The following is a 15,974-nucleotide window of genomic DNA, read 5'->3' as shown; positions in this document are numbered from 1 at the left end:
AGGATGCTTAAATGAAAGCAATTAGACGAACCTTATTCCCAATTCTTTTCGTGTTTGATACCCTTTAAAGCCCCCGAACTTCCCTTCACTTCCATGGTGCAGTATCTGCCTTTTTTCAAGCCCGCCCACAACGAGGCAGCTAAGATCCCATTCCATCGGCCTTTCCGGAAATATATCATTCTTTTCATATGTGAAAAACGCTTCCTTAAAAAAGTCGTTTTAGGGAGTATTAGAATAGATCACCAAAGAAAATAAGTGTGCTCTTTTCTTCTTTCGTAAACTATTACCATCTGTCTATTTTCATAGTTTATATATAACATATTTCAACGTTGCTGCTGATCTTGGAATATTTTGTTTTTCATTCGTTGCCGTCACCATAATCGAGAATTTTGCGAAGGGTATGTATTCACACTTGTCTGTTTGCTAGTTTTGTATTTGTTTGTGAGCAACTTTACACAAAAAATACAAAACCAATTTTGACCAACTTGGTAGTCATGTTGGGTATGACCCAAGGATAAATCAGTAACATTTTGGATAAAGTTCATCAAAATACAGAGTACTTTGAAAATAATCGGTAGGAGTTAATGGCAAATATTTGTTAGTTTATTTTTTTTTTCCTTGTGAACATTAACCCTTTTACCCCCTTTTACCTATTTGGAACTTTCCAACCCTTCACCCCCGGGGGTTATTTTTTTTTTCAAGCACATTTTGCAGTATATATTTTTCTTTAAATTGTTCTAACAGCCTTAATTTTCGTCATAGAGAGGTCATGTTGGTCTCATTCTCTTGGAAAATGCCTAAGGTTTCTCAAAAAATTATCAAAAATATGCAAAAAAAAAAAAAAAATATAAATAGCAGTTTTTTGCAAAGACGTACCGGTACGTCCATGGGGGTAAAGGGATGAGTTTTGTGAAACGTACCAGTACGTCCTTTGGGGGTAAAAGGGTTAAGCAAAAACTACTGAATTTTTTTTTAACGAAACTTGTGGACATGTGGGTTATGGCCCAAGGACAAACCCAACAGATTTTGAAGAAAATACGTCGAAGTACAAGTACATAGGCAGTGGAATTACGTACAAAATAAGACTGCTTGGCATGGCGAAGGCATGCTCTCTACAGAGTGTCACTCTATAGTCCATTTCTTTTAGCGAGGCAGATTTGCACCGACTCTCAGCGGTGCCCTTTTAGCTCGGAAAAGTTTCCTGATCGCTGATTGGTTAGAATTATCTTGTCCAACCAATCAGCGATCAGGAAACTTTTCCGAGCTAAAAGGGCACCCATGCGAGTCGGTGCAAATCTGCCTCGCTAAAAGAAATGGACTATAGTACTGTTTATTTGTTTCCTTTCCTCACTGGGCTATTTTCCCTGTTGGAGCCCTAAGGCCTGTACCCTTCTGCTTTTCCAACCTGGGTTGTAGTTATCTAATAATAATAATAATAATAAAAATAATAATAATAATAAGCAGTAGTACCAATAATCATAGGAGCACTAGGGACTATACCTAAGTCACTGAAAAGGAATTTTGAGAAGACAGGGAGCCGATGTAGCCCCAGGACTTGTGCAGAAGAGCGTAATACTTGAAACAGCAAATATAGAGAGGAAAGTGATGGATTCCTAAGGATGTAACCCGAAAAGCCCACACAAAAATTCACGTGTCACTATAGACTGTAATTAACAAAAAAAGAAAAAAAACAAATTATAATAATAATAATAATAATAATAATACCAACTCCTACAGGTTCTGTAGTTATTTATCGTGCATGACACATTAAAGTTAATTACGTACCTACACACACATCTATCTATCGATCTAGACAGATAGATAGATAGATAGATATATAGATATAGAGATATTAGTTTGTGAGAAAGCACAGTGTAATTCTAACAGTACTGACTCAGAAATGCCAATGAATAAATAGAATTAACAGGATCGATTGAGAATAAGAAATCAACTACAGTAAGGACACCAAAATGGTAGTCTATGAAGGGCGAGAAAATATCACAGTTGGGGTCACGAAGTCAGTAGGGACACTTCTAATATGGAGGAACGAATGCTGTGAGAATTGTGATTATGAAACTGGAGGTTTGTTATTATTATTATTATTATTATTATTATCATCATTATTAGCCAAGCTACAACCCTGGTTGGAAAAGCAAGATGCTATGAGCCCCGCTCCAAAGGGGAAAATAGCCCAGTGAGGAAAGGAAATAAGGAAATAAATAAATGATGAGAACAAAACTAACAATAAATCATTCTAAAAACTGTAACAACGTTAAAACAGATATGTCATATATAAACTATAAAAAGACTTATGTCAGCCTGTTCAACATAGAAAACATTTGCTGCAACTTTGAACTTTTGAAGTTCAACCGATTCAACTACCCGATTAAGAAGGTCATTCCACAACTTGGTCACAGCTGGAATAAAACTTCTAGAATACTGTGTAGTATTGAGCCACATGATGGAGAAGTCCTGGCTATTAGAATTAACTGCCTGCATGGCATGGGCTGGGCTGAACAGGCATGGGCTGGGTATGTAAGGTAGACAAGAAGATAGTGAGAGATGGGCTTAAGAATTTTGGCCATACAGCTAAGCACTGGCACCTGGGAGGCCATTCGAGGCCTTTGTAGGGAAATCCATGTAGATGCAGGATGCACACAAATTAAGAATGCAAAAGTGGTTGCTGCTATGAGCGATTAAATAAGAGAAATATTGATAGTTATTTATTTTAATCTTGTTGTTCTTCTTAAAATATTTTATTTTTCTTTGTTTCCTTTCCTCACTGAGCTATTTTCCCTGTTGGAGCCCCTGGGCTTATAGCATCCGGCTTTTCCAACTAGGGTTGTAGCTTAGCAAGTAATAATAATAATAATAATAATAATAATAATAATAATAATAATAATAATATCGTAGTAGGAGACCCTCTTTTAGGCAGGTTGAGTTAAAAGTAATGGCTGCATCGGCAGATTTTATTTTCTTATCCAATTTTTCTATTTTCCGGATAATTCTCTTCTCTAGAGCGCTGCAATCAGCCAGCAGACTTGAAAAAGAGGAAGGACTTATCCTCGAAACGCGTCGTAGTTTTTACTATTTTGTAGCAAAAGTTTTACTTGTATTTTGTGAGAATATACTTGAAAAGTCTTCCCGATTTTGTCATTCACCTGACTGATGAATTTTTCATGTCTGCTGGCTGATTGCAGCGCTCTAGAGAAGAGAATTATCCGGAAAATAGAAAAATTGGATAAGAAAATAAACTCCGCCGATGCAGCCATTACTTTTAACTCAATAATAATAATAATAATAATAATAATAATAATAATAATAATAATAATAATAATAATAATAAAAGAGCCAAGACAGGGAGTAACAAAAACTTAAAAAAAAAGAATTCTAGGGAGGAGGAAACTGTACTGTGAAAATAAAGAAGAGAAAATTAAGACATGAGTAAAGAGATGACTAAAAGCGTATGTCAGCAACTTAGTAATACGACATTCTGAAAATGGAACAATGAATTGGAGTTGAAGAGTGCGAGTGGTTAATTCGCATGAATATTTCGGAGTAATGATGGTGGATGTGACAAGATGGGAATTATGAAATAGGTGAAGTGAGGATGATGGCAGGGTCTGGAAGATAAGAGAGGTGCCGTTGGAAACAAAAGCTGGATTCTCTGAGAATTTTCTCGAGACAACTATCTATCCTGGAAGTCGAGGTTGAATATAAACACATATTTGGGGGAAAGGGTACATGTTGAAGTAAACTGTCAGTATAGTATTTATGAGGTGAAAAGGATTGAAAAATGAGAGAACGATGAAATACAGATAAAACTACATAAAAAATACTGAGTGCAGACCTCCGCCACGGCAGCTTATTTCTAGATACTATCTTGGCTTTCCCCGAATCAATTTAGACCGTAGGCGTTTCTGAAGTCTGTTCAATAACCATGTGCGAACTTGGGGTGAAGGTTAGGGTTAATTCGGCTGACCTTTTGCTCGACCTTGACTCTTGACCTAGGACTTCCAAAATTTAATCCCTTCCCACGTCTCGATATAACAATTAATCCCTAAAGGTTTCACTACCTTGCGAGTAGAATTGTGGCCAGGAAGTTGTTCACAAACGAACAAACAGACAAACAGGGGCGAAAACATAATCGCCTCACAACTTCGCTGATGAAAGTAATGACCCAAACACTTTAGCATCACTGACAAAATGGAGCCTGTTGTCTCCAGTCCATTAGTTACTGGAAAGTGTATTATTCAGTCTCAGATGATTTGAAATTATATATATATATATATATATATATATATATATATATATATATATATATATATATATATATATATATATAAAACTTCTCGAATACGTGTAGTATTGACCACATGATGGAGAAGTCCTGGCTATTAGAATTAACTGCCTGCCTAGTATTACTAACAGGATGGAATTTTGAACAGGCATGAGCTGGGTATGTAAGGTAGACAAGAAGATAGTGAGAGATGGGTTTAAGAATTTTGGCCATACAGCTAAGCACTGGCACCTGGGAGGCCATTCGAGGCCTTCGTATAACTGGAGGGAAACTCCAGCAGTTAAAGGATCCACTCAAATTAAGAATGCAAAAGTGGTTGCTGCTATGAGCGAGTAAATAAGAGAAATATTGATAGTTATTTATTTTAATCTTGTTCTTCTTAAAATATTTTATTTTTCTTTGTTTCCTTTCCTCACTGAGCTATTTTCCCTGTTGGAGCCCCTGGGCTTATAGCATCCTGCTTTTCCAACTAGGGTTGTAGCTTAGCAAGTAATAATAATAATAATAATAGAGTCAAGACAGGGAGTAATAAAAACTTGAAAAAAGAATTCTAGGCAGACGAGGAAACTGTACTGTGAAAAGGAAGAAGAGAAAATTAAGACACGAGTAAAAAAATGACTAAAAACGTATGTCAGCAACTTAGTAATACGACATTCTGAAAATGGAACAATGAATTGGAGTTGAAGAGTGCGAGTGGTTAATTCGCATGAATATTTCGGAGTAATGATGGTGCATGTGACAAGATGTGAATTATGAAATAGGTGAAGTGAGGATGAGAGCAGGGTCTGGAAGATAAGAGAGGTGCCGTTGGAAACAAAAGCTGGATTCTCTGAGAATTTTCTCGAGACAACAATCTATCATGGAAGTCGAGTTTGAATACAAACACATATTTGGGGGAAAGGGAAGATGTTGAAGTAAACTGACAGTGTAATATACATAAAGGTAAAAGGATTGAAAAGGAGAGAACGTCGAAATACAATTGGAACTAGAAAAAACACCGAGTGCAGACCTCTGCCACGGCAGCTTATTTCTAGAAACTAGCTTGGCTTTCCCAGAATCAATTTAGACCGTAGGCGTATCTGAAGTCTGTTCAATAACCATGTGCGAACTTGGGGTGCAGGTTAGGGTTAATTCGGCTGACCTTTTGCTCGACCTTGACTCTTGATCTAGGACTTCCAAAATTTAATCCCTTCCCACGTCTCAATATAACAATTAATCCCTAAAAGTTTCACTACCTTGCGAGTAGAATTGTGGCCAGGAAGTTGTTCACAAACGAACAAACAGACAAAAAGGGGCGAAAACATAATCGCCTCACAACTTCGTTGATGAAAGTAATGACCCAAACACTTTAGAATCACTGACAGAATGGAGCCTGTTGCCTCCAGTCCATTAGTTACTGAAAGTGTATTATTCAATCTCAGATGATTTGAAATTAAATAAGAGAGTGCGACATTCAAAGCGTTCACTCTAGATGGGGTTAAAAAGGTATTGGGACTCCTGACGGATATACAGACATAAAGACCACTCATGAATGGCAGAGGCAAGGGACAGTGACACTGCCCTATCAAGCAGGACAACGCCCTAGAGAATGACCATATAGACATACGATCAGCACCCAAGCCCCCTCTCCACCCAAGCTAGGACCAAGGAGGACCAGGCAATGGCTGCTGATTATTCAGCAGATAGACCTATAGGCTCTCCCAATACCTCCAGCCTTAACTCACAAAGAAAGTGAGGTTGCAACGATTAAATGAACTAACGAGTTGGAGTGGGACTTGAACCCTAGTCTAGCAATCACCAGGCAGGGACGTTACCAACGGGCAACCTTTGCTGTCTCCTGCAAAAGGGGTATTCTGAAAATATGAACATAGCTATCATTAACAAATATAAAAGCTAGAGACCATTTCATACCTTCTGTTCAACTCTAACGCACTTGAGGGTACACTCGGACACACAATTCTATCTTATTTCTCTTCCTCTTGTTTTGTTTAAGTATTTTTACAGTTTATAGAGAAGATATTTATTTTAATGTTACTGTTCTTAAAATATTTAATTTTTCCTTGTTTCCTTTCCTCACTGGGCTATTTCCTTGTTGGAGCCCCTGGGTTTACAGCATCCAGCTTTTCCCACTAGGGTTGTAGCTTAGCAATTAATAATAATAATAATAATAATAATAATAATAATAATAATAATAATAATAATATGTTGAGCACAAGACAGTCAAGCTTATAAGCAAAGCAAGCATCTCAAGAGGCTACAGAAAGAAAGACGGAACGCTTCGGCTGTGACAGTTAATGTCCGATACTGAAGAGAGATATTATATTAACGACCCGTTACTGATGACAGTTATAAAAAATTAAGTAGCCGTAAATACACAAACAACTTGCGCGTTATTACATTAGTTTAAGCAGAGGAAACCGCACAAGAATAAGTAAGATGATTTTTAGATGGATATGGTTTGGGCATGCTCTTCGCACTCCCCAAGGGGAGATTAGTTCACCAAACATTTAACGGGCCTCCACAAGGCATACAAGGCACTAGAAGAATTGGAAGACCCAGGCCTACATGGCTGAGGACTATGAAGCACGAAGTGGGAGATGATGAATGGAGAAGTATTGAATTAAAAACTCAAGATAGAGACGACTGGCGAAAATCTAACCGAGGCCCTTTGCGTCAATAGGCGTAGGAGGAGATGATGATGATGATGATGAATAACCCAAAGGTTATCTGTTGTAGTTCACGCGTCCAAACTTCCTATCCATAGGCAATGATTATCTTGGGATTGTGGAATGAGAAGCTCAATCTACAATACAGGGTTGCAGGACTTTGCAGTAATTTCTGCCCTTGTACAAAGATACTAATATGGCACTCTAATAATACTATTGCGCAGCCCTAACCATATCCTTATTTCACGAATCATACTAAACTTTTGACAAAACCATACATTTCTTAAGACTCTACAGATAATTTTCTCAGGTTAAAATGACAATTATCTCGATAAAGAAGATTATACTTATTCATGTGAAAACTGGTGGAATCAGCACCAAGTTAATTACCTGTTTTATGGAAGGTAGTTTGAAGAAAATGTTTTGCTAATTGGCTTAGTGAATATAGTTTATCAATAGCTAAATAGTCCATCGTTATTCTTTCATTAATCTGTTCTTTTCTTGTTGGTTACGAGAACCGAAAAACTACATATAAATGTTCGAGTTTTGGCATTTTCTCTCCGGAAGTCCATATTATATTTCTCGTAACATGCTTCGATGAACCCAGCTATAAGATCGTCCAAGTGCAGCGATTGGATGTTTATAATTTGTTATTGTTATTATTATTGGTGAGAGACTGGTAGACATGTGTGTTGAACAAGAGATGGTAATAAGTGCTAGCTTCTTTAAAAAGAAAGATAAAAATAAGTATACATGGGTAAGAGTGGCAAATGGAAGAGTAGTAGAAAGGGCATTAATGGATTATGTGTTGATAACTAAAAGAATGTTTGGAAGATTGAAAGACGTGCACGTGTTTAGGGGTATGGCTAACGGTATGTCTGATCATTTTTTGGTGGAAGGAAAATTAGTTGTAGCAAAAGAGTGGGGGAATAGAGTAGGTGGATGTAAAAGGGAAGTAGTGAGGATTGAAGAGCTAATAAAACCGGGGGTAAAAAGTAAATATCAGGAAAGGTTGAAAATGGCATATGACGAGGTGAGAGTAAGAGAAACTGGTAATTTAGAGGTGGAGTGGAAGTTAGTAAAAGAAAATTTTGTTGGGATTGCAAGTGATGTATGTGGCAAGAAGGTTGTTGGAGGCAGCATGAGGAAGGGCAGTGAATGGTGGAATGAAGGAGTGAAGGTAAAAGTGGAAGAGAAAAAGAGGGCTTTTGAAGAATGGCTGCAGAGTAATAGTATAGAGAAGTATGAAAAATATAGAGAAAAAAATGAGGAAGTAAAGCGCAAGGTACGTGAGGCAAAGAGGGCAGCTGACCTGAGGTGGGGTCAGGGATTGGGTCAGTCATATGAAGAGAATAAGAAGAAGTTTTGGAAAGAAGTGAAGAGAGTAAGGAAGGCTGGTGCAAGAATTGAAGAGACAGTGAAAGATGGAAATGGAAGGTTGTTAAAAGGAGAGGAGGCAAGGAAAAGGTGGGCGGAATATTTTGAAAGTTTGCTGAATGTTGAGGATAATAAGGAGGCAGATATAATCGCTGTTCCAGGTGTTGAGGTGCCAGTGATGGGAGATGAGAATGAGAAAGAGATTACAATAGATGAAGTGAGGAGAGCACTAGATGAAACGAGAGTAGGAAAAGCATCTGGTATGGATGGTGTGAAAGCTGAGATGTTGAAGGAAGGGGGTGTGACTGTACTTGAATGGTTGGTAAGATTGTTTAATATGTGTTTTGTGTTGTCAATGGTACCAGTAGATTGGGTTTGTGCATGTATTGTACCACTATATAAGGGTAAGGGAGATGTGCATGAGTGTTGTAATTCAAGAGGTATTAGTTTGTTGAGTGTAGTTGGGAAAGTGTATGGTAGAGTATTGATTAATAGGATTAAGGATAAAACAGAGAATGCAATCTTGGGAGTACAGGGTGGTTTTAGAAGAGGTAGGGGTTGTATGAATCAGATTTTTACAGTTAGGCAGATATGCGAGAAATATTTAGCAAAAGGTAAGGAGGTGTATGTTGCTTTTATGGATCTGGAGAAAGCATATGATAGAGTTGATAGGGAAGCAATGTGGAATGTGATGAGGTTATATGGAGTTGGTGGAAGGTTGTTGCAAGCAGTGAAAAGTTTTTACAAAGGTAGTAAAGCATGTGTTAGAATAGGAAATGAAGTGAGTGATTGGTTTCCGGTGAGAGTGGGGCTGAGACAGGGATGTGTGATGTCGCCGTGGTTGTTTAACTTGTATGTTGATGGAGTGGTGAGAGAGGTGAATGCTCGAGTGCTTGGACGAGGATTAAAACTGGTAGACGAGAATGACCATGAATGGGAGGTAAATCAGTTGTTGTTTGCAGATGATACTGTACTGGTTGCAGACACAGAAGAGAAGCTTGACCGACTAGTGACAGAATTTGGAAGGGTGTGTGAGAGAAGGAAGTTGAGAGTTAATGTGGGTAAGAGTAAGGTTATGAGATGTACGAGAAGGGAAGGTGGTGCAAGGTTGAATGTCATGTTGAATGGAGAGTTACTTGAGGAGGTGGATCAGTTTAAGTACTTGGGGTCTATTGTTGCAGCAAATGGTGGAGTGGAAGCAGATGTACGTCAGAGAGTGAATGAAGGTTGCAAAGTGTTGGGGGCAGTTAAGGGAGTAGTAAAAAATAGAGGGTTGGGCATGAATGTAAAGAGAGTTCTATATGAGAAAGTGATTGTACCAACTGTGATGTATGGATCGGAGTTGTGGGGAATGAAAGTGATGGAGAGACAGAAATTGAATGTGTTTGAGATGAAGTGTCTAAGGAGTATGGCTGGTGTATCTCGAGTAGATAGGGTTAGGAACGAAGTGGTGAGGGAGAGAACGGGTGTAAGAAATGAGTTAGCGGCTAGAGTGGATATGAATGTGTTGAGGTGGTTTGGCCATGTTGAGAGAATGGATAGTGGTTGTCTGCTAAAGAAGGTGATGAATGCAAGAGTTGATGGGAGAAGTACAAGAGGAAGGCCAAGGTTTGGGTGGATGGATGGTGTGAAGAAAGCTCTGGGTGATAGGAGGATAGATGTGAGAGAGGCAAGAGAGCGTGCTAGAAATAGGAATGAATGGCGAGCGATTGTGACGCAGTTCCAGTAGGCCCTTCTGCTTCCTCCGGTGCCTTAGATGACCGCGGAGATAGCAGCAGTAGGGGAGTCAGCATTATGAAGCTTCATCTGTGGTGGAAATGTGGGAGGTTGGGCTGTGGCACCCTAGCAGTACCAGCTGAACTCGGTTAAGTCCCTGATTAGGCTGAAGGAACATAGAGAGTAGAGGTCCCCTTTTTGTTTTGTTTCATTGTTGGTGTCGGCTACCCCCCAAAATTGGGGGAAGTGCCTTGGTATATGGATGGATGGATTATTACTTGCTAAGCTACAACCATAGTTGGAAAAGCAGGATGCTATAAGCCCAGAGTATCCAACAAGGAAAATAGCCCGGTGAGGAAAGGAAACAGGGAAAAATAAAATATTTTAAGAAAAGTAACATTAAAATAAATATCTCCTATATAAACTATAAAAACTGTAATACAGCAGGAGGAAGAGAAATTAGATAGAATAGTGTGCATGAGTGTACACTTAAGAAAGAGAACTCTAACCCAAGATTGTGGAAGACCATTGTACAGACTATGGCACTACCAAAGACTACAGAACAGTGGTTTGATTTGGAGGGCCTTTCTCCTAGAAGGGAACTACCCTTACCAAGAAGAAAGTAGCCAAAGAAAAGCATCCAATGTAGTACTGTCTGGCAAGTCAAAGGGCCCCATAACTCTAGCGGTAGTATCTCCATGGGTGGCTGGTGCCCTGGTCAACCAACTAGACCTTTCAATAAGGGTTTAAAGACCATTCATGAATTGCACAGGAAAGTGACTGTGGTATTGCCCTAGCAAAGAGGACAATGACCCATCTCCACCCAAACTAGGACCAGGGAGGGCCAGGCAATGGATGCTGATGACTCTGCAGGTAGACCTATCGGCTCCCCCAAACCACACATCCTTAGCTCACAGGGATGGTGAGGTTGCAGGCCCTATAAGAAACTAACAAGTTCGAACGGGACTCAAACCCTAGTCTGGCGATCACCACACAGAGACGTTCCCACTATGCCATCACAACCCCTAAAAACTCTTCATATGAAAATGCTATCAGTGTCAGTCATCTACAAAATTTTGAAGGTACCTAAATGCATCAAAATCCTAAAACCTAGACAATCTCATCATCTACTTGACAAATTGAGTCTGAAACATTCCGATTCGTAATGCATCTTTTATTACTTAGGCTGATAGATGTCAGAAATAAGCAAAGGGAGGGATCAGGGTATGACAGTGTACCTCAATACATTTCAGTGCTTTGCAAAAGATACAGTTGACGGAAAAATACGGAGTCTAATCTCATTTTTGCTTATCAACCTTTGAATAAATATTTTTCATCAGGGAACTTTTCATTACATTCTATCAAATAAAAATCTCGTCTGTAATCTTTCTGAGAGAGAGAGAGAGAGAGAGAGAGAGAGAGAGAGAGAGAGAGAGAGAGAGAGAGAGAGTAAAATAATTACGTTTCATTTTACCGTTAATTCCCGTTATAAAGATTTGAACTTCATACTCGTGGCAAATAAATTCAGAACAGAATAAATCCTCATTGGCATCCCTCAAAATATCTGTCTCGTTATATGCAATCGTAAAAGCATCTATTCTGGTCAGTTCTTCTTGGCATGAATATTAAAATCACGATAACATCATCATCATCATCATCATCTCCTACGCCTATTGACGCAAAGGGCCATTGAGATACTACCACTATAGAGTTATGGGGTCTTTTGACTGGCCTAATAGTACTACATTGGATCCTTCTCTCTGGTTACGGTTCATTTTCCCTTTGCCTATGCACTCACACACCGAATAGTCTGGCCTATTCTTTACATATTCTCCCCTGTCCTCACACACCTGACAACACTGAGATTACCAAACAATTCTTCTTACTGCACTGTAATTGTTCAGTAGCCACTCTTCTCATGGCAAGGGTAGAAGAGACTCTTTAGCTATGGTAAGCAGCTCTTCTAAGAGAAGGACCCTCCAAAATCAAACCATTGGGTAGTGCCATAGCCTCTGTACCATGGTCTTCCACTGTCTTGGTTTAGAGTTCTCTTACTTGAGGGTAAACTCGGGCACACTGTTCTATCTTCTATCTTTTCCTCTTGTTTTGTTAAAGTTTTATAGTTTATAAAGTGATATTCATTTCAATATTGTTGCTCTTAGGATATTTTATTTTTCCTTGTTCCCTTTCCTCACTGAGCTATTTTCACTGTTGGAGCCCCTGGGCTTATAGCATCCTGCTTTTCCAACTAGGGTTGTAGTTTAGCAAGAAGTAGTAGTAGTAATAATAATAATAATAATAATAATAATAATGGTAAGGATATTAATAATTGAAAAAAAAAGCTTCTCCAAGCGTACAAACGCACTTCCATCTCGTCTATTTCAATTAGTGTTTGGAAAATACGATGAAGAATGCCAAGGTATACAAACGTTTTGACGATATCATTACCTCACAAAATTAGGTCTTGCGTGGCCATTAACATTTGGTGAAGGCGGGGGGGGGGGAGGGGGAGGGGGGGAAGGGGGCTGTGGAAGTATGTTATTAAGTTGAGAACTCATGATCCGTTCAAAACCGAGTCACACTTGCCACTTAAAGTCTTCCTGAGCGAGTAGTTGGACCGCGAGGTCTTCGTCCGACGAACACCGCGGTGAAGAGACAGACTTCATTGGTGCAACATTGTTTAACAACAGGTACTTACTTTACTTTACTTTAAGGGTTGTTTTTTCTGGTTCTATATAGGCCTACTGCAGGGGAACCCTACTCTCTAAAGGACCTTCACAGTCATTTTATCGTATATATTACCAGATATTCAACATTTCACACAGCATATTATTATCATTATCATTATTATTAGTAGTAATAGTAGTAGTATCATTATTGTTTTTACAAGCTAAACTATAACCGTAATTGGAAAAGCAAGATGCTATAAGCCCTACGGCTCCAACAGGGAAAATTAGTCCACTAAGGAAAGGAAACAAGGAAATAAATAAACTGCATGAGATGTAATAAACGATCAAAATATTACAAGAACAGTATCAATGTTAAATCAAATCTTTCACATACTGTATAAACTAAAAAATTCAAATAACAAGAGTAAAAGAAATAAGATAGAATAGTGCGAGCGAGTGTACCCTCAAACAAGAGAACAATCCGAGAGAGGAAGATCTTGGTTCAGAGGCGATGGCACTATCCAAGACTGGATAACAAAGGTTTAATTTTGGAGTGTCCTGGAAGAGCTGCTTAATGGCTTTCTTCTTCTTTAGATTATCCGGAGCTTCTCTCCGGACAGGGGCTTTTTGATAATGGCTTTCGGATGTCTAGTGAGCTGTGGGACTCTATCATTACCAAGAGCTCTGTCTAAAACCATCCATGACTTTCCGAGAGCAGACCTAAATATAAACACAGTTCTTGGTAAGATTTTACGAGTTCGATTCATGACAATTTCAACGAACATGACCAACCAAACACGGCTGAAACCCTCGTCAGGCCAAGAGGAACACAGAAAAGAAAAATCCCCTTTTATTCTTTTTATATCGGTAGCAGCTTGGCCAGGGCACCAACCGGCCGTTGAGATACTACCGCCGGAGAGTTATGGGGTACTTTGACTGGCCAGACAGTACTACATAGGACCCTTCTCTCTGGTTACGGTTCTTTCCTTTTGCCTACACAGACACCGAATACTCTGGCCTATTCTTTACAGATTCTCCTCTGTCCTCATACACCTGACAACACTGAGATTATCAAACTATTCTTTTTCTCTCAAGGGGTTAACTACTGCACTCTAATTTCAGTGGCTACTTTCCTCTTGGTAAGGGTAGAAGAGACTCTTCAGCTACGGTAAGCAGCTCTTCTAGGAAAAGGACACTCCAAAATCAAACCATTGTTCTCTAGTCTTGGGTAGTGCCATAGCCTCCGTACCATGGTATTCCACTGTTTTGGGTTAGAGTTCTCTTGCTTGAGGGTACGCTCGGGCACACTATTGTATCTAGTTTCTCTTCCTCTTGTTTTGTTATAGTTTTTAAAGTTTATATAGGAAATATTCATTTTATTGTTGTTACTGTTCTTAAAATATTTTATTTTTCCTTATTTCCTTTCCTCACTGGGCTATTTTCCCTGTTGGAGCCCCTGGGCTTATAGCATCCTGCTTTTCCAACTACGGTTGTAGCTTAGCATTTGATAATAACGATAATAATAATATCCCCAAAAATTGGGGGAAGTTTCATAGTAGATAGATGGATGATTTCCGTACTAAAGTACCAGGCATACGATTTCAAAGTTTTGGAGGAACAGGGTAAAAGGTGTCAATATTTTTCTCAATTAGTATAATATCTTATAAGACATGAATATATTTGATTAAATACCCATTGTTTCTCTAACTATACACTGGACCTCACTTCTAAATACTGATTGAGAGGCTTAAGTGCTTGTAAGCATTTTCTAGTATTGTATAATAACTTTTGATGTAATTTATTCAAATTACATACACTTACATGAAACTAAAAAAATTTATGGATATAAATTAAACAACAAACGTGAGCCCGCAAACATAAACAAACATATAAAAAACAACACACGTGTGCACTTACATGTGATTTATATGGTTCCAAAACATGGCACTTTCTTATGCATGATTCGTATGTTTACGAGACATGACATTTTCTTATGCCAGATTCGTACAGTTATAGACATAACATTTTCTTAAGCATGATTAGTTTGGTTACATGACATGAAATTTTCATATGCATGACTCCTATAGTTCTAAGACATGACATATTTTATGCCTGATTTGTGTGGTTCCAAGAAATGACATTTTCGTATGTCTGGTTCGTATGATTCCCAGACATGACACTTTCTAATGCCTGATTCGTACGGCTCCAAGACGTTTTATTTCCTTATACCTGTTTCGTAAGGTTGCAAGACAAAACACTTTCTTATGCATGATTCGTATAGTTCCAAGATATGACATTTTCTTATGCCTGATTCGTATGGTTCCAAAACAGGACATTTTCTTATGCATGATTCATTTGGATCCAAGACAATACATTTTCTTATGCCTGATCCGTATGATTCAAGGAGTTGACATTTTCTTATGCTTCATTTGTATGATTCAAAGACTTGACATTTTCTTATGCTTCATTTGTATGATTCAAAGACTTGACATTTTCTTATGCCTCATTTGTATAATTCAAAGACATGACATTTTCTTATGCCTCATTTGCAGGGTCCAAAACATGACATTTTCTAAAGCATGATTCATGTGGTTCCAAGTCATGAAACCTTGGAAAAACATGAATATACGCATCTCAAATTCCTGTCTGAAGGGCGATGAATATAGTTGAATAGGAACTGTCTCAGTGTATGAAATTTGTTTTCCTTTTCAACTTGGATTCAACAGATAAATAAGAAATAAGAATAACGACTATCCTGCCTCTCATTCAACAGCACATTAAAAGGCGATTTCCTTTTCAGAAAATAATGTGGCTAAAATTAATTGCGTTCGTCATTCTTGCCTGTTGCTGTGGGGGTCATTGTGCCCTCTCCAACTTCAATTAATCCATCTCAAATGGGATTCAGGGGACTTCAACTCCTGTCGGCAGAACTGGTAAGTTTTGATTTAAGGAACTGAAAGCAATTGTGCCTCAGGTCCCATTTATACCACTACCTAATACAGTACTCCACCTTATGTTTGTCTGTCTCTGATCTATTATCATTATTATTATTATCACCAGTCAAGCTACAACCCTAGTTGGAAAAGCAAGATGCTATACGCCCAAGGGCTCCAACAGGGAAAAATAGCCCAGTGAGGAAAGGAAATAAGGAAATAAATAAATTATAAGAACTTATGGTTTTAAGTAGTTGAATGATCTGCACAATATAAAAACTCAATAAAGATAAGTTATATTCAAACATGTGAT

At 38.4% G+C, this 15,974-nt stretch overlaps 1 protein-coding gene across 1 annotated transcript in view; it reads left to right on the top strand.

The window, feature by feature from the left end:
• Window positions 1-1,970: 1,970 nt before the first annotated feature.
• Window positions 1,971-15,974, top strand: part of LOC137639765 (uncharacterized) — a 16,427-nt gene continuing 2,423 nt past the window's right edge. Inside the window, exon 1 of the mRNA XM_068372012.1 lies at window positions 1,971-2,082. Within this exon, the coding sequence (XP_068228113.1) occupies window positions 1,971-2,082 (112 nt within the window). The remainder of the gene's footprint in view (window positions 2,083-15,974) is intronic.

Source organism: Palaemon carinicauda, chromosome 1, assembly GCF_036898095.1.
Source record: "Palaemon carinicauda isolate YSFRI2023 chromosome 1, ASM3689809v2, whole genome shotgun sequence".
NCBI classification, from domain to species: domain Eukaryota; kingdom Metazoa; phylum Arthropoda; class Malacostraca; order Decapoda; family Palaemonidae; genus Palaemon; species Palaemon carinicauda.
Note: the sequence above shows the minus strand (reverse complement) of the source record. Positions and strands in the feature narration are given on the sequence as shown.